Consider the following 19,816-nt stretch of genomic DNA (forward strand, 5'->3'; position numbering starts at 1 on the left):
CGCATCGTTCCTGGCTGGGCTGTGCACACCATTATGCATGCGTGCATGCATGTCCCTGGTGGGCGGCACATCAGCATGCTGCATGCATGCGCTGTCCTGGCTGGGCGTGGCATATTCCATAGTTGCATACAGCATTGTTGTGTCGCATTCACATCCTTGCCTGGGTGGGCATGTGCCGGAGGTGCACCACCAGTGGCTGTCTGGGGAACCAGCACATGATACATGCAGCTGGGGAATCAAGCATTTTGGTGCAGCAGCTGGGCTGCTTGGAGTCAGGTTTGGAAGGAGGATGCCAGGGCGGATGGAGACATAAAGAACATGGGACCCAGCCTACCCTGGCAGGGAGAAAACGCCCGCAGCACCCTCACCGGGCTGTGTGACAACGGTGGATGCTGCGGTTCTGCAGCTTCTGGACTGCGCCGGGCGAGGTGTTTCAGCCAGAGCACGCAGCATCGTCTCGTGCTTCCTGGGAGCTGACGTTCTTGGCAGTTACAATCCCCCTCCGCACAAAGACAGGCGAGATCTACTGGCACAGAACACTATTGTTGAATCAACACGCTGCCAGGCATGCTCCTGTGTAAAGACCTACAGAGGCGCCAGGGCTACCCGTCCGCCATGCCCTGCCAGGGCTAACTCCATAGGGTGCATGGGGTCAGGTCAGGCTTGAAGGGAGCGGGAAGGGGCATGCTGGGGGGACATAAATCTCTTGAGAGTCAGTGTTCAGGTGTAAAGTGTGCGTTGCAACTGAGAAAAACATTCAAGCAAAGGATGCACTAAAACTTGCCCGGGGCCCGTGAAGCTAGTGAAATTGCAACATTTGAACTGTTTTGTAGCGGGTAACAGAATACACAGTATGAAATCACACACACATGCGCGCTCTCTTTCCCCTCCCCGCATGGAGATCTCCGCTTCCTCACAGCTTTGTGAGATTCTGCCTGACAATGCCAATTCCACACCCAGAACAGGAAAATTAATTTTCTAGAAAACTTTTTTTTTTCTGTCCTGGGACTTTTGATTTCAGACAGTTATAAACAGCTCATCGTTGGGTGTGTAGTGCAGCGAGAGGAGGAGAGCGCTTGGCCTGAGGCATGAGAAGCGTTGGGCGGATTTAAATCCAATCACTGATCGTTAGACATTTAACGTTTGTGCTTTGGTATGTGGCTTTTGTTTTCAAAAGGGATCCAGGCCTGAGCAGCATTCGGAGAGAGGCAGCAAAACACAGCAGGGAGACTCCTGGACACGGGGTCACCGTCACTGTGGACCCAGCGCTGCATAGGATGGTGCCGCTGGCTAAAAGCACAGACTTCGTGGGGTCTCTCTCAGCTTTGAGAGGGGAGTGGGTCTAGTGGTCAGAGGGGGGAATGGAAGAGGACTTCTATGCGGTTGCTAGTCCGCTTCTGCCCTTGGTTGCTGTGTCACTGTCCTATCGGTGCTCAGTTTCCCACCTCCCATGGTTGTTGCAAAGTTTCGCCACCTCAGAGGGGGAAGCATGAAGGCCTCTGACAGGAAGGAAGCTCTACCAAGGAGGTAGGACAAACACTGGCTTTACAAGAAACCCACAGGACGCTGAATTGCCACGGGGGGTCTGACCAGGGTTGGGTGAAAGTGCGAAACCCTCCCGTTTCACAACCACAGCAGATGAGAGCTGCTGCATGCCCTCTTGCCCTTACTTGTGAATCACCTTCCTGGTCCGGTGGGCAACCTCCCCTGGGGGCAGGAGCAGGGTCCAAGCCCGAAGCCTTCCCCAAGAGACGGAAACCGCATCTGGGCCAAGAGGGGCTGGGTGCCGAAAACGCTGGTAGCCTACATCAGTGCCCCAGGGAGTGGGCAGCTAACGCCCCGGCGACGTGGCGCCTGCGACCCTGCACACAGGGGCCAGGGAGGACCGCGCAGGGAAAGATGCGGTCGACACCTCGGGGACACAATGATGGGAGCACTGGGGGGGTGAGGGGAGGAGAGCAAAGATGGGTCAGTCACCAAGTTTTCCTTACACCTGCCAAGGTGGGCAGGCAGGAGTGCTGGACCCAGGGCCTGGACGGGTTGTGGGATGGGCAGAATTTTCTTCGCTCCGAGATAGCGAGACTTTTGCAAACAACCCAGAGGGGCTTCGAGCAGGCAGCGCAGCGGAAGCCAGCGTGCGGCAGCTGAGATCTCACTGGATTCCAAGACACCGTGGTTGGGTGCTGAGTGGGCACCTGGGGGAACCAATCAGCCTCTGGGATCCCCTTTCTTCCCATCCCCTGCCCACAGCACAGGTCTAGCCACCAGGGCTGGCAGGTAGCATGTGTGCCCCCCCCCCCCCCCCCGCCCCCGGAGCTTCTGGCCTTTGGCTCGGGCCCTTGGCTCATGGAGCCCAAGGGTCCTGGTCCCGCCCCAGCTGGAGAGGAGGGACAACATGCCAAGTGCCTCCGGCCGCTGCTGGGGGAGCATGGGAGAGCCTGGGGCAGGTCGCGGCTATCCGCTCCCCGTTGCTCGTGACGGAGGAACGCCGGGGACAAGGTCCCGGACAGGGGGCTGCGGGGTCTGGCTGGGAGGAGGGGTGTTCTGGCAGGAAAGGCAGTTCTCGCGGCCCCGAACTGGGAGTTCCTGCCACCTGCTCTCGATTGCGGTTCGCTCCGGAATCCCGGCCCCATTGCCACTGCACCCCGGCGCACACTCGCCCGCTCTTGTGCAAACTCCCCGGTCGGCGGAGTAGGCAGGGGCTCCTGATGGACATGGGGGCTTTACTCGGCCAGCACCTGGTTGGCTCCCCACTGGGCTGCCGGCTTGCAAAGGCCGTTTGGGGCGTAGGGCTGGGGGTTTGCCGTGCGGCTCTCTCTGGCTCTGAGCGCCCATCCGATCCATGAGCTCCAGGCTCCTCCACCCCCCGGCATCCGCATGTAACGAGCACCCGGGGCTCAGCTTCCTTGCCCCCACAGTCGGGTTCCCTGCACTGGGAGCATTGAAGGGCTGAACGAACCAGGGAGAGGGAACATCCCACCCACTCCACAGGCCTCCGCCCCAGGACCGAGAGGAAGATTCTCACGCCTGCACCCTACGCCCTGCCCTGTGTCTGCACCAAGGGGCCTCGGGGCAGGCACAATTTTTCTCCATTCCAGCTGCGCAAGGATCGGGGGCAGCAAAGTGCCATGGGCCAGAGTTGCCAGCTTGCTTTCCCTGCCTCATGTCACGCGGGGACTTTAAATGACGTCTGGAAGCCACCAGCAGATCAAATATTGGTCGTGCATGAGATGCTGGGGTTCTATTCCGGTGGCCGATGAGTCAGCAGGAGAGGAGTTAGTGAATTATATCAGGCACCAGCACTCCGGACTCTCTGGCGCCCATATTAGCTTTGGAAGAGCAGGTTGGACTGGGGGGAGGTCAAGGGACTCCTGGTTCATTCCCAGTTTACCGCCACTATTTGCCAGGCTTGGGCAAGTCACACACACTGTTATGCCTTGTCTTCGCCATGTGCCTCACCATTGGCGTGGACCTTCCGTGCTTGATTTTTCAATCTACAAAACAGGGCCGGTGCCTGCCTGCACCCAAAGAGTGTGCAGAGGTGCCTGGATGAAGGCTGGTTGTCACTTGCAGGTACCCAATGGCCGGTCCCTGAGCCCAAGTGGCATTGGGCGGCCCCCCATAGGATGCCCATGAGGCAGACAGAGACTCAGTTGGTCTAGTGGGTGGGAGCTGCAGCAACCTGTGCTGCTGTTTGCAGACAGCTCCCTGCCACCAGCGCAGTGACACTGGGGCAGCGGTTCGCGGGGGCTCAAGCGCGGGCTGAAAAAAAGCAGCAGAGAGACTCAGAGTCCGCGAGACCTCCTCCCCGGCTGGCGGTCTCAGAGCCCGGGCTCCAGCTCGACAGGTCGTCACTGCAGCGCAAAGCCTGGAGTCAAGCAGCGCCGAGTGGGCCGTTGGGTTCAGGTCATCATCACTTGACCCAGCCGGGAGCCTCACGGAGCATTCTCCCCAGCCTGCTGCCTGCGCTAAGCTGAGCGTTTGCTCCAGCGCTCACACGCTCCCTCCCTCCCTGGGAGCCGAGCACACTGCTACACGGCCGCATGGTCCAGCCAGCCAGCTTGAACCCTGCCCCCTCCAGTCAAGGCAGGTGGGCTGGGCCGCGGGTCGCGCCTCTTGGGCGACCTCGCAACGAGCTGCTGCGGGGCCCTGGCAGGAGTTGCACGGCGCAGGCGGCGGAGAGCAGGAGGACGAGCAGCTGCACCGAGGGGCGGGGCGGGCTGCTTTCAACAGGTTCTTGGCTGCTGCCTTCCCTGAGCGCGGCGCTGTCTTCGCAAGCCCTCGGCCGGCACCTTCCTTCCGCGGACGCGCCAGGAACAGCTGCTACCCAGGTGCCAACGCCCTCAGGAGTGGCTGGAGCTGGCACACATCCGTGGTGGAGATTACAGGCACGGAGCAGGGCTTGCACAGTGACTTGGCAGCACTAGACCCCACATGGCTGCGCTCTGGCCCCACTGGGCTAAGGGAACGCGCCCCCAGAGCCGGGATCGAATCCAGAGTCCTGACCCTCAACCCCACCCAACCACGGGACACCCCTGAACCGGCGGTCAGACAACTCCTTCGCTTGCTCCAGGCCCTAGCAGGGCTTTCCTTCCCCTCCGCCTTTTGCTCACCAGAGTTGCATGGCTCCTGAGACCGGCCGTATAAGCACTGTCTGGGGAGTGTGTGGGGGCAGAACCACAGGAGAGTAGGCTGGTCCCAGTTTGAATTCCAGGCAATCCTTAGCAGCCGAATCCAGCGGCCAAGGAACTTCCAGTGTTCGGGGCAAGGGCTGTCCCGGCTTTCTCCCCGGGGCGCTGCTTGTGGGATCGCACCGTCAGCACTTCCCAGGAGTGGGTGGTGCGACCCACATTCCAAGGCGCTCTCCAGCTGCTGTCTCTAGGCAGGGGGGTGGCGGGCCCTCCCCCCCTGCACGGGAGCTCAGAGGTGGAGGCCACGTTGGGGAGTTCCCCGTGGCCCCAGCACAGAGGGGAGCAGCTGATGCTACCAGAGCGTGATTCCCTAAGCTTAGGCTTTCCCCTCTGTACCCCTCACCCAAGGCGCAGAGGATGGTGCTATGGGGGGGGGTTGCCCTACATTCTGCATTCCCCCCCGGGAGGCCCCTCTCGCCACTTCTGTGTTAAGGGCCAGAGGGATGAGCAGGGCATTCAAACCCTGCCCTGCCTGTATTAGCATGTCCTTGCCTGCTTTGCAGCTCGCCATGCGGTGTGTGTGTGTGTGTGACGCACACGTCTGCTCATCCATGCATGGTGTGCATGAAGGAAACACAGCGATCCTCACTAACCTCGTCTGCTTCCTACTTACACACTGGGGAGGCATATGAATGTATGGTCCGTGGCACAGCTTCTGGTCATTATGCATGCCAGGCTGTGCCTGTGCACACAGGGGCACGATTGAAACCCTTGCACACACAGGGGGAACGGTGTTGTGTCTGCCCTCGTCAGAGGTGCGTGGATGCTCGGGGGATCCTATTGCGCATGATGACGGCCAGAAGTGGGCTGAGCACTACGGAATGGTCACGTGTGCACGATCCAGGTCCGCAGCTGCAATGCATGTGCTGCAGCACATGACCCGCACACACGTCGGTTTGTCTACTGCGGGATTTTGCCAAGCGGGGTGGGGGGGAGAAGAATCCAATTTAAGAAATCTCCGCCTCTCGTGCGAGTTCCCACCCTGAGAGGAGGAGAAACACCCTGGGGGCCAGGAGAAAAAATTAAAAAACCTCAGTGCGCTCAGCGGGGAGAGGAGGAGGTTGTGGGGGCGGGGAAGGGTGGGGTCCTCAACAGGTTCCACAAGCTGCTGCGCCGCGGGCGGGTGTGCCTGCCCTCAGCTCCACGCGGAGGAAATTACAATCCCTGGTGCCCCCCCCTCCTCCCCAGCCCTCTCCCACATCCAGGATGCCCTTTGTGCAGGCTGGGCCGGCGGCTGGCTCAGGCAGGGGGCACACAACAGCGCCGCCCCCGGTCCCGTGCATACACAAGCGGGATCACCCCAATTCCCCTCTGCTAGGCAGTTCTCCTCCACCATTGCCACGCCCTGTTGCGGAACAAATTCAAGCCACGGGGCGACGGGAGGGGAGGGAAGCAGGATGGAGGGGCCAGCTACTGAGGGGCTGGCGCAGTCAGTCAAGGTCATGCCAGGTAGCGGAAAAAGAAGAGAAAAAAAGCCGGCACGAGGTTGCCCACGCCACACTTTTGCTGTGAGGTTGGCTGCTCAAGCATACGGCCAAGGACTCCCCGGCGGTCTCCGCTCGGCCCGGGAGCAGCAAGTGGCAGCGTGCCCTCGGACAGAATACGGTGTTCAGCGTGGCCACAAGAGGGGGAGCGGGGTGTGTCCGCCATGGGCACCAGGAAGCAGGAGAGAGCGGAGTCTCAAGCTGCACGCGGCAGAGAATGTTCACACCCCTCCTCGCGACACAGGTCCATGGCACCCCAGGTTGCAAGACAACAGGGCGCCTAACCAGGGGGATGCTTATTTCTCGTGCCTCTGTTCACCCAACCGTACAGTGGGGAAACCATGTTTCCCCACCCGTGATTTTCTTCAGGGGCAAGGCCTCTGTCTGGCCGGCCTTTGTTTCCGACGGGCCCCGACTTCCCACCTCCGTCACGGTTGGCTCTGGCAATGCCCAGCCGACGGGCGCGTTCCAGCCGCGTTGCGGGCAGCGCCCGGCACGAGGGGCCATGACTCAAGTCCTAGTCTGGGCCCAGCGCCCAGCCACGACAGTGGGTCCCGACATCAGGTTCACTGCGGTTGTCTGGCGGTGGCCTGAGCCCGACGGGGCCCTGATCTCGTGTCATCTGCAGTCTGACGGCAGCGCGCTCTGGTGCCATGGGGTGTCCGCACCTTCGGTCACTCGTTGTTGTGGCACCCCCGCCAACGAGTGCCCAGCATCTCTGGGCTCGGTCACTGGGCTGGCAACGTAGGGCAGCTGCTCGCCCTTGATGGGCCCCGAAATATTCCGGTCACTCGGTCTGGGCTAGGCTGCGGTCCCGAAAGGGGGACGAATCCTCAGTCGACTGGTTAATCTCGCTCGATGAGGCCTGATGGCTATACACGTAAGATAACTCGCGCTTACACGGGATCTGCATTCGCAGGCCAGCCCGATTAGGGGCCTTGTTTCCTGGTGCCTCTCGTCTGGGTCGTGGGAAGCGTGGCCCGTCACGCCGTGTCGGCCTGGCCCCTTTGTGGATTCTCGGTCATTCGCGTCCTGCTGAGCCGCGTCCGGCCGACGCAGGCCCAACATTCACCGCATAGAACTCTCTCGATAATATCTGTCAGTGGTCCACTGCGTCCTGGGGCGTGCCTATAGATCTTGAGGCCCCAACGGGGCCTTCGATCCCGGTCATGCATCGGGCAGCACCCGCCAACAGGTCTATAGGCTAGGTCGGTGCTCGAGGGGCCCCCGATTCTCTCTCAGTCTCGCGAGATCATGCGTCGTGGTTCAAGCTCTCGCGCGGTTGGGCCCGATGAGAAGCCGGCCGATTATCTACGTGTTAAAAACCCAGATTAAAGGAGTGTTTGCCAGATGATTTCTAATTACTTCCCCATTATCTCCTGCACAGAAGTGAAACTCAACGTGGCTCTGGTAGTCAGTCCTGTTTTTATTTTCCCTTTTGAATGGCACTATAATTTGCCCTTCCGGTTCTTTGGATATCTTCCTCCCTTCTCCCGATGCCTTTCCAAAGATAATAGCGTAGAGAGGCTCCAAGATACTCCTCTATAACTCTTGAGTTTCTAGGATGCATTCTCATTTGCAGCCGTAGTGACTTGCAGGCATCTAACTTTTCTAAGTGATTTATTGCTCTTTTTTTTTTCAAACCTACCCCTCCCATAAGCAATTCACTATGTTAGAACATTCCTCAGACTTCTCAGTGAAGACCAGAACAAAGAAGGGTCATTCACAGCATCTTGGCCAGTTCCATATTCCTGTTGCGCCTTCCCTCCTCACTGAGCAGTGGGCCCTACCCTGCTTGGTCTTCTCTCTTCAATGTATGATAAAAAGTTCTTGGTTCCGTTATTCCAATACGCTAGTTGAGCTCATTTTGTGCCTTGGCCTTTCTAATCTTGCCCCTGCATTTTCCTGCATGTATTTGACTAGTATTCATTTCCTTTGTAATCTTTGACCTGTTCCTTGGGTATGACTCCTTTTTATTTGTAGGTCATGCAAGATCTCGATGGCAGGTTGAGCCGCGGGTGGCTTTGCCACTAATTTCGTGTCTTTCCTACCCATCGGAATAGCTTGCTTTTGGGCCTTTAATAGTGTCCCTTTGAAAAACTGCCAGCTCTCCTCAGTTGTTTTTCCCCTCAGTCTTGATTCCTATGGGATCTTTCCTATCAGCTCTCTGAGCTTACCAAAATCCGCCTTCCTGAAATCCATTGTCTCTATTTTGCTGCACTCCCTTCTACCCTTCCTTGGAATTGCAAACTCTATGATTTCATGATCACTTTCACCCAAGCTTCCTTCTACTTTCAAATTCTCAACAAGAATGATGATTATGGATGAGCATGGGTTAGTTACTTAATATTTAGACTATGGTAGCATCCACACTGTAGAAGGATAGGTGAATAAACAATCCCTGAGCTGAAGAGTTTACAATCTAGCCTAGCACCTTGTGGGTCTGTATTCTTTTTTTTGGTATTCAAAAGGTTCTCCTTAGTATCTACAGCTAATGTTAGAGATTTTAATAGTATTTTAAATTTCAAAGACCACAGAAGACTAATATTGTAGAATTGTAACCAGATCTCATTCTGAACTCTACTTTAAAAGAAAATCCCATTTTTCAACCTCTTTGAAAATGAAAATGAAAAAAAAAACTTTGTATGAACTTATGCTTTTCTAGGAACTCTTGTTCTCATTCCTGTGAGAGGAACCCCCTCCCTTTTCTCATGAGGTAATAATTTTGTTCCAGACCACAAGCAGACAGTCAGAAACTTGTGCATGCAGTTCAAATGGTGGTTGGCTTGCAAAATCGAGCAATGATTGTTAGGATGCAGGGTGTGCAGCTTTTCCGTACATTCCTTCTAATTGTTAAAAGTCAGTGAAGTTTGTCACTGCAATGAGAGCTTGGAACCAGTGTACACGTCTTAGGAACTCCATTGAGTTGTCATCAAGCATATATTCAGGTCAGCCATAATAACACTTTTAGTAATAAATATATTTCATTTACGTTAATGTACAACTGCAGCCATCTGTAACAATGAGAATTTTGAAAGGTGAGGGAAAATTAAATTCTGTATACCATAGCATAGACTGGACAAATTTTGTATGGAATTGGAGACTGAATCTTGAACTCAGTTTTGTTTCAGGCATGTAGCACCTTATGTTTGGAAATGCTAAACACCTACAATTTAATTTGAAGTTGGTCGGAGCCAGGGGTGCTTGGCAACTCGAACAGGCTGGTGATAAGCTTAGTAGTGGTACGCAACTTATTCTTTGCTTCCCCTCCTTCTTCTGATTATTTAAAGAGGCTTTGCTTCATTTTTTAAAAAAGTTTATTTAAACTTTTTCAGACAGAAATAATGCTAAAAAATAGTAGTCATACTTTCAAGTGGAATATTTTAACCTAGTATTATTTAAAAGTTTTTGTTTTATTACAGCTGGCAAAGTGAGCAATGTGTTTCTTGTTTGTTACCTAATTCTCTCGGGAAACTGGATGAAGTCCAGTGACAAATAAATATATCCCTCTTTGAGGGACATTGCTCATAATGGCTCTGTGTAATGACAGAGTACAGTTTCCTAAACAAAGTTGGGGGAAACAGTAACTGCAGATATCAGCATTCTTGTCGTACTGGAATTTTATTATTATAAATGAAGTCTTCTCTTTCCTTCAGTCTCCTGTGCAAATCCACAGTTGTGGGCATGGTAACCAAATCCAAAATACGGATATATACAGAATATGCTGTTTGTAACAAATTACTTATTTTAAACTAGCATGAGACCTTATGTAGGCTTTAGAATTAAATAATGATGATGATTAGTAATCAAGTCAGGGTTACAGTTCAAATTCAGGACTAAGGGGAAGCTGAGCTTTTCCCAGTAGCAAGCACTGTTTTTTATCTTTCTTGATGATGCTTCTCCGTACGTCCAAATATAAACTTGTATTCCATACTTCTACAAGAAGTACTAAAAGACAGTAGCCAAAACCTTTTTCTTTTTTTCAAACCCTAAGGAATATTGTTAATCACTGTTGAGGAAGATGAAGAAAATAAGTTTGTTATTGGAAAAACTAATTACATTGTAAGTGGTAGTCTTTAACATTAAAATGAAGAAATTTTTCTAATGCACTATATAATGGAAAAATAAATCAAGTAACACAGCCATCACGTATTTTTAAAAATCACTATTAAAGTCTCTGTAGATTTGAAAGGTTGTGCATATATTATTGTTAGGCTTAAGTCTTTATTCTAATTGTTTATATGAAATGAACAGGAAATATCTTCTGCCTATCCACAGTTTAAAAATAAGAATGAATGCCAGGTTTTGCCAAGGTTATCTTATTATAGTGCTAGAATCTTAGATAAATTCTTTGTAGTAATCAGACTAAAACTTATTGGAGTGCTCAATACGTTGTGATGTTGCTATAATATGTGATAACTAAAAAGCACTAAATTATACGAGTGCGAAAGCTGAGGATTCAGCACTTTGTGTATATTTTCAGAATCAAAGTGTTTTCTCATTTAGTTTAAAAGAGGAACCCGTTAAAAGAGACCATTAGCAGTTAGCAACATTGCAAGCTGCAAGCAATGTTGTCTGCCAGTATTAATGTTATAAACCTCTGTGTTCATGGAATAATAATGTGGCAATAAAAGTGAAATATTTCCTGAATAAAATGTATATCTTAATCCTTGCATTGGAATAAAGAACTATTTAAAATAAATAAATATGAGTTCTTCTAAAGATGTGGAGTAAAAGTGCATTACCCATTCCAGATGCTTTTATAGAAACTCATGTATAATGAAATTAAGGGCTTTGGGTTTTTTTTGTTTTCTGACCTGAAAGTTTCTGTCAATCAATAATATGCTATTCTTTTATATATTAAAATTTGTCCTACATTGCCAATGCTTTGACATGTAAACTTGATAATTTATATTGGACAGCAATTTTTTAATTTCTAAACAAATCTTTCTAATAGCATTGAAATAGCTCCATACAGAAGATTGATGCTACAGTTTGTGTGGTAGCATGTCAGGGATTCTGAGGTCTATAGGATCTAAAATCTTTTTTATGGAGCTTGATGGTGATAACTATACTGTACATTAAAGTGCAATGGCTCCAAAAATTTGTGCTGACCCCTCGTGGCAGTAGTCATGAATCACTATATTCAGTGGTGCTGCTTGGTTAGTTTTGTGATATTTAAGTCTGCTTTTGCTTAAAAATGCATTGTTTGCTAAAACAATACAAAATAAAGTATAAATTAAAGCTCATTTGCCTTTACACAATAGATTATAAACAATCGAAAAGAGATTTTATGTTTGGAGAATATTTCTTGTGAAAATATTAAGATAATAATGAAAACAGGAAAATTCAGAACTAAGATTAAAAACTGTGCTTGTTACTCAATATTTCCAGGATCTCCAAAGATGGATGATTTCATTTATTATATGCTGCAGTACTTAGGCACACCAGTGTGATTTAAGAACATTTCAGCCTTAAAGGGGCATTGCAAAACTTCAAAAGTAGATTGTAAGATTCTAAGATTATAATTGTAAGATTCCAAATCAATGATATATATGGACTTAGATGGCAGTGTTGTAGGGAGCCCTGTGTAGGCAACCCTGTATGCCCACATGGAAACCCACTGAAATCACTGAGCCTTGCACCGAGGTCCACAAGCATTGAATCGTTTGCAGGATTGTGACCTTCAAAATTACAAATTAATTTATCATCTATTTTAAAACATGACATTTCAAAATCAGTGTTTGCACATTCTTGTAATCGTCTGCCAGCTTTCCTACAGACAATACTCTTCCATGTCTAAAATATGCCTGTTTCGCACCCACCAGATCTCTCCAGCTTCTATTCTTCATTGTGCTCAGTCTACACTTTGGAATACCAAGTGAAATTTATTAAAACGTTGTTAGGTTTCACCTTGCACCATGCCAAAAGAGAAAAAGTATAATAGATTCCACAGAGAATTGGATGGGAGAAGCACAGAGATTATACACAACACCAGAGGACCACTGTGGGCAATCCAGCAGATGTGGTGTATAACTCTTCGGTAGCTAGTGTTTTTATTTATCAATTTAAGAGCCAATAGAAATTGGAGTACATAAAGGAAAAAGAAAAGTAGCATTTGTTTTGTTTACATTCATGTTTTGTTCCTACTAATCTGCTATTATTGTGATAGGACCAGAAGCCCAAATCTGGTCTAAGGCCTCATGGTAGTAGCTACAGTGCAAATGCTGGGTGAATGTAGTGGCAGTCAGTTGCCCTGGAGAGTTAAGAGTACCTGCTGTGCCCATATGGGGGCAGAAGAGTTTATTGGGATCCCCTGATTTTTACAGTATCTTACAGTATTCATTTCCTCTCAAACTTAGACTATGTTTTGGTGACCTTACTTATTGTAGAGGAGGTCTGGACGTGACTCCCCGCAAAACGAGTTAGCACCCCTCTGTGTCTCTACCAAAATGTCATTCAGCAATGAGGCATTGTTATTTTTGATACTCTACTGCTTTAATCAAACTTGGGGGGTCAGACTTTGATCCCTTGCATGCCAGTGCATTTTGATGTTAGACTTTAGAGTTTGCACAGACATGATGCCCTCAGATTGTAAATAAGACCTACCCTGCCTAGACAATTCCTAAGCAGATTTCCCTACTATTTTTTTACTTAAACACTGATTTTATACTGTTTTTTACTTAAACACTACAGTGATGACGTTGGGTGGAACAGAAATTCTATAAATATACAGTAGCTTCCCTTCTCCAAAATCCTCACCCCTACTTCAGATTCTTATGTGGAGAGGAGCTCTGAGAGGAATGTGGCAGTTTTTTGTTACACCATTTTACACATGGGTCAAAAGACCTGCTGAGTAAAAACCCTATGTATTTTTGTGTTTGTTTCTTACAATTTTCTTGTTGATCCGTAAGTATTGTTTTTGGGTTCCACTTAAAATTTTGGAGTCTCTTCATTATTGACTTATGTGGTCTCTAGAGCCAAAATTCTCATGGACGCTGCACCGTGTGACAGCAGCAGGTACGTGAAAGGGAAGAAATAATTTTCAGATATTTTATTTTAAATCCAAAGTCTCTTGTACATTTTTCAATGTAAGAAATTATTTCAGATTACAAGAATATGATATAACAACTCTGGTTCCAGTGAAGAGTGATTAGTAATGGCAAATTATGAAATGCACACATGAAAAAAAAATGGATGAGGAGAGGAGTTTAGTAATTTAAGGTACTCTTTACTGAGCTTCTCTCTTCACTATTTTAAAATATGTACTCAAAATATTTTGTGTTTAAAATGTATTATTTGTTCACTCTGCTCATACTGTATGTTTTGTTACTGATTTTTAATATTATAACGTTTAAAATGTGAAGCATTAAATCTGAATTTCCTTGTTTTCTTTGTTTATCAGAATTCTAATACAGTTTATACCCTAAAGACATCAGCCCAGGTTTAATTAATCTTAGAACTCTAAATTACAAAATAATAATCCTTGCTACGTTTGATACAATTCGGTATATCTGAATTGTACAAAATAATCAGATTCTGGAACAGTATATACTAACTGTGTGCATTTCAAATGAAGTGATTATTCTCTGCTCACAAAGTTTTGTCTACAAAAATAAACAGATACATCTCAAATGAAAGGACTATAGAATTTAAGCTGCATCTTAAATTATAATGTGTCTAGAAATTGTCTTTATACAGGTAAATGGTTGCAGTTTTGGAACAAGAACAGCTATATCAGCAGAGTTAATCAGGGTATAGTATTACAAATTAAATCATATTACTAATGTTCGGCACTAAAAACCTTAAGCAATTTGTATAGTAATATTTTGGTTGAACAAAACTACCTGGCTTACTAACAAAAATTCTGTGGTATGCTATGTTATCTAGCTCTGTTGTTGTTTCATGACATCTTAATACGTATAATGTTGCCTCTTTTAAACTTTAGGAAAAACAAAAATTACTCCTTCTAGTATAAAGCTTAGCCTTTTAATACAGAATTCACAGAAGTACTGTATGTCAGTGCTCTTGAGGTGTAAATTATGCCAACAAGGCAGGTTACCATGGCAACAAGCTCCTAAATGCTATGTTATATTTTAATGTTCTAACCTGGTATTTGATAGAGAATTCAAAATTTGACTCTGCTCATCTTGAGGAAACATGTAAGTGTTGGGTTGTTAAGGAACTTGGATTGATTTAGGAAGAAGAATTTGGAGTTGGAGAGACTTATTCTGAGCATGAAATGCAGCACTCTCAGACACGACTACAGATGATGGAGAATGAATTGGCTGGGAAACAACAAGAGATTGAAGAGCTAAACAGAGAACTAGAAGAAATGAGGGCAGCATATGGTACAGAAGGATTGCAACAGGTATAATTACCTTATGTTGCTTTCTGTTTGCTACTTGGTTACACACACACATGCTGAGTGTCACCTGGAAGTGTTTATGGTTAAAGAGAGCCAGTCAGAGACTGTGGAATACAGAAATTTGTTTAGTTCCAAAGAGAATGAGGTTTCATCAGCATGTATCATCTTTACTTGAAAGGAAGTTCCAGTGTGTTTCACCTTTCTTTTTATTCTCTGGCCAACGTTTTCACTCTGTGCTTAGCTGTTGCAGTGCTTGCCTTATGGGTGGAAGAGTGGATATATGGGTTTCGTCAAGACAAGCTCTAATTCTTCCTCATTAATTGTCCAATGGCAGTGTACAGTTTTTTCCCCCTTGCTTCTCAGAGACCAAGCAGAGTATCAAGTTCCACCTACCAAAGAATTGAGATTCCTGAGGCAGCTACTTAACCAGAAGATCATTTGTCTGCAGAGTTTGCAGACAGGCATACAAGCAGGTGGTACCCCTACTAAAGTTGTTAGGTTTTTGTTAGCTTACGTCATGCTGAATTTGGACTATTGGTGAAATTTAAGGCATAGTTTTATTTTTCATGCTCTGTATTTTATTTCACATTTGTCTCTTTTTTCTTTGACCTTTTGTTGATTTGTATACTGCACGTGTGCTCATATGTTTTGCTTTGTTTTATAAGTTTCTACTGTAGATAGAATTTTGGTTTTGGACCATGGTTTACAAAACATGTTTTAAACTAAGTAGTCTTAATTGTATTCATCCCTGTGGGATTTTTTTGTTTGTTTTTTTAAAGATTTCCTTTTATTTTAGCAAATCCATGAAAAGGGATATGTAATTTTCTGGTGAAATGTGGATATTCTTCTAAGTAGCATTCCCTATAAATAAAAAAGGGATAGGTTATCACTGTTTTGTCTTTCAGTGCATGTGAATGATTTGAAAGACCACTTATCTTCCATGGTACTGATACATTTTAATTCATGCTTAGTTCCTATTTACTGTATCTTGTACCATTTGTGCTTGATGGATTTTACAAGAGTTATAATTCCTTCTGTTTAGTTGCTGCCAACACTGTGTTTTTCAGTGAAAGAAAAGATAGTGAACATATATAATTTAAAGTTTTATAAGACAGTCGTAACTCTGGTTTGTTTGTTGTTGTTGTTTTTTTTAAGATATCCTTTTTATGTGAGATCCTTAAGTTTGTAGCACAATAATTCTTATGAACGTTTTTCAGTCACACTAAATTATATTTACTGTAGCTTTGTAGTATATATTATATCTTTCAACAGATACTTTCCTTAACTCCTGTAAAAACCTTTTATTTTCCTAACCTCCTAAAAAATCCATTTGAATATGCGTCTGTTTTAATTTCAATTGCCAGTCATGTTTTTTTTTTACTATTCAAGAAAAGACAAATTGAATAAACAAAAACTAATTTAAAAACAGATTGGATAATAGTATGAAAGTCCTTAAGAATACATTTTGTTCATTTAATTTTGCTGAACGTGCTTTCTGGGCATATGTATCTATAGGGGCCTACCAAATTCACAGTCCATTTTGGTCAATTTCATGGTCACAGAATTTTTAAAATTGTAAATTTTGTGTTTTCAGCTATTTAAATGTGAAATTTTACAGTGTTGTATTTGTAAGGATCCCGACCCAAAAAGGAGTTGTGGAGGGATCACAAAGTTATTATGGTGGGGTTGCGGTACCTCAACCCTTACTTCTGCACTGCTTCTGGTGGCGGCGCTGCCTTCAGAGCCGGGCAGCTGGAAAGTGGCAACTGCTGGTCAGGAGCCCAGGAAGAGCTGCTGTAAGCAGCAGCGCAGAAGTAAGGATGGAATGGTGTGGTATTGCCACCCTTACTTCTGTGCTGCTGCCTGGACAGCTGGGCTCTCAGTCAGAAGCTGCCACTTTCCAGCCATCCAGCTCTGAAGGCACATTGCAGAAGTAAGGGTGGCATGGTATGGTATTGCCATCCTTACTTCTGTGCTGTTGCTGGCAGGAAGCTGCCTTCAGAGCTGGGCATGTGGCCAACAGCCGCCACTGTCTAGCCACCCAGCTCTGAAGACAATGCACAAGTAAGGATGGCAATACCGCAACCCCTCCACAACTGCTTTTTGGATCAGGATCCCGAATTTGAAAAACACTAGTCTCCCCTGTGAAATCGGTATAGTATAGGGTAAAAGCAAACACAAGACCAGATTTCATGGGAGGAGAGCAGATTTCACAGTCATGACGTGTTTTTCATGGCCATGAATTTGGTAGGATCCTATGTATGTACAAGGACTTGGCATATATAACTGCCCAATTTATGCATGTTTATGTATTAAGATGGTTGTCCAGCAATTGCATCATCCAGGAAAGTGAAGGTGTAAAAACAAACAACTGTTTTAGGACTTGATCTATCAACATGGGATTTGACAGCACTTAGCACTTTGCAAGATCAGGCCCTTAGTAGACTCAGCAGATTATTTTTCTCAAAGCAATAAAGGATGATATGAACAGAATTCAGTTCTCTCAAACGGCTCATAGAGAGTAGGTCTGTGTGTTTTTAAAAAAACCACTTGCTTTCCTATCAGTACTGAATAATATGCCTTTTCACTATGAATTAAACCTCAGCTAAAACATTTGAGAACAATACAAAAGCATCATGTAGTAGGACTAAATTTTTCCTTCGGTGCGCACAGGTGAAAGTCTAGCATTATAAGAAAAGTGTTCCATGTAGACAGTTCCATTGACTTTCTGATGTTAATTTTCTAAGTTTAATGAAAAGCCAGAAACTAACACTTCATTTTGATTTTCTTTGTAAAAATAATTTTAAAATTGAGTTAACCTGGGGAACAAAATGGCTGCTATTGGTGCTCTGGTTTTCGTTCAACTGGTAGATGCTGTGCCCGCTTTACCATTGACTTAAATGGCTGCAAAGCCATTGAAGTCAGTGGAATGAACATCTCCCTGTATAAACTGTAGGTGCTTTTATTCTTTAGAAGAGTGTAGAAAATTAAATTTACAGTATAATATAGGAGCAGATTAATGATTTAAGAACATGTATATTGACTGACAGATTATGTACATTTTAACGCTTCTGCTGGGTCTAGAAAGAAGAGTTTAAATAAATTAAGTAATTTTCAAGTAAACCACAAGAAATTTAATTTTTTTATAGAAAATTAGTGTCAGTTAATAATAATGTACAATTCATGGTTTACAGAATTTAATAAAATATATGACAAAGCCGTGTCTGGGATGATTTATTTGGGGATTGGTCCTTCTTGAACAGGGGGTTGGGCTAGATGATGACCTCCTGAGGTCCCTTCCAACCCTGGTATTCTATGATTCTGTGCTGCTGAAAGGTACTTATAACACTTCTGAAGGAATTTATTTCCATTAACAGTACTTTTGTCCTTTTTCCTTTCTTTAGTACAAGTGTCCATCTAAGCTTCTCTCTGCTATATACCATGTATCAGTCTTGAATGTTTAATCTGATTTCCTTATTATCTTGTGAAGTCCCAATTTATTGCACGTTCCATACTGATGTCAAAGAATGTTGTAGAGAATTTCTGTTTTAACTTAGTTTCAGATTCTAACTGATAAGTTTAATCAAGATGCAATACCTTGTCAATATAAAGTCCAGATTACATTCTTCAATAAAGTATTTTATTGGGGGGGGAAGGGTTGAGAAATTGTGTTGAAATTGCTTAAGGAAGAAAGCAATATCCTATGTCTGAATAGTTTTAAATACTTACAGTATGAAAGTTATTGCTAAAATATTAGTGCTACCATAGGTATTTGTAAGCACTTTTGAATAGAGATGTCATGCATTAAATACATTTTACTTTTTTACTCCCATTTTGTGAGAATAATTTAGTATGTTTTTATAGATATTTTGACTTGCACTAATTGCACTAACTTTACCTTCCATAGCTTCAAGAATTTGAGACTGCTATCAAACAAAGAGATGATATTATCACACAGCTTACTACTAATCTACAGCAAGCACGGAAAGAAAAGGATGAAACACTGAGGGAATTTTTAGAGCTTACTGAGCAAAGCCAGAAACTGCAAATTCAGTTTCAGCATGTAAGTTTTATTGCTAACAATATTTCATCAGGTTTGATGAAAGAGGGTCAATTTGGATAACAAAATCCATGAAGTATTACTTCCTTTAGAAACAAAATCAGTGTTCTTCCATGTAAACTTTTGAAAATTTGGACCCAAGAGTAGGGATCTACAGTGATTAAAAGAGTTAGTATTTGCCAACAGTTACCACATTGTAGTATCTGGAATATCGCACTCATTTCCTATAATAAAATAGGAAATAATGTGGTTTCACTTTTATTGTGCGATAGTAACTGTTGGTAAATACTGGCTTTCTAATGGCAACCACTGTAGAAAGGAAAACGTACCTGTAATAACTGTCCTCAAAAGATTAGGAGTCAAATACTGTCATCTTTGAAATCAATGGCAAAACTCCCATTGACTTCATTTGGATTCAGGATTTCACCCTAGAGTCTTACTAGAGGCTCAGTCACACCCCTTTCTCTGCTGGAGTTGAAGATTATTCCATTGTTCCTTTTTGTTACATATTTTTATATTAATTTGTTCAAAAAGGAACTGATGATTTAGTATAATGCTAGCCACAGAGGCTTCATCCTTATTCATTTGTGCTGCAGTTGAATGTTTTAATATTTTGAGCTGTTGAACACTGAAAGGTAACTTCCACAAGCTTCGAGCATGGCATTGTGAATCTACAGTATTTCACGTACTGATTTCTGAGAATTAACAATTGCAGGTGCAAGGCATATTATCACTTCAAAGTGACTTCCTAATATACTGCTGTCCTTTGCTAGTTGGCCATAAAACATATTTTGAGATATGCGTGCAAATGAACAACAGATGTATGGGATGGATTTAAGCAGCAGGCCACAATGATATTGATTTTACATACTGAAGAGGCACTTTGTGCCTACCCACCACTCTCACATACCAGGTGTCTAATTGGTTGCAATGCAGGGTTACAGCATTCCCACCATATATCCCAGGGGTCGGCAATATATCCCGAAGGCGGCACGTGAGCTGATTTTTAGTGGCACTCACACTGCCCGGGTCCTGGCCGCTGGTCCGGGGGGCTCTGCATTTTAATTTAATTTTAAATAAAGCTTCTTAAATGTTTTAAAAATGTTATTTACTTTACCTACAACAATAGTTTAGTTATATATTATAGATTTATAGAAAGAGACCTTCTGAAAACATTAAAATGTGTTACTGGCACACAAAACCTTAACTTAGA

At 45.3% G+C, this 19,816-nt stretch overlaps 1 protein-coding gene across 1 annotated transcript in view; it reads left to right on the plus strand.

Moving 5' to 3' along the window:
* The window catches only part of AKAP9 (A-kinase anchoring protein 9), a 216,736-nt gene that overhangs the window by 78,641 nt on the left and 118,279 nt on the right, over positions 1 to 19,816 (plus strand). Inside the window, exons 4-6 of the mRNA XM_075062343.1 lie at positions 13,877 to 13,930; positions 14,376 to 14,546; positions 18,451 to 18,606. Coding sequence (XP_074918444.1) covers positions 13,877 to 13,930; positions 14,376 to 14,546; positions 18,451 to 18,606 — 381 coding nt within the window. The remainder of the gene's footprint in view (positions 1 to 13,876; positions 13,931 to 14,375; positions 14,547 to 18,450; positions 18,607 to 19,816) is intronic.

This window comes from Chelonoidis abingdonii, chromosome 2 (genome assembly GCF_003597395.2).
Source record: "Chelonoidis abingdonii isolate Lonesome George chromosome 2, CheloAbing_2.0, whole genome shotgun sequence".
Classification (NCBI taxonomy): Eukaryota; Metazoa; Chordata; order Testudines; family Testudinidae; genus Chelonoidis; species Chelonoidis abingdonii.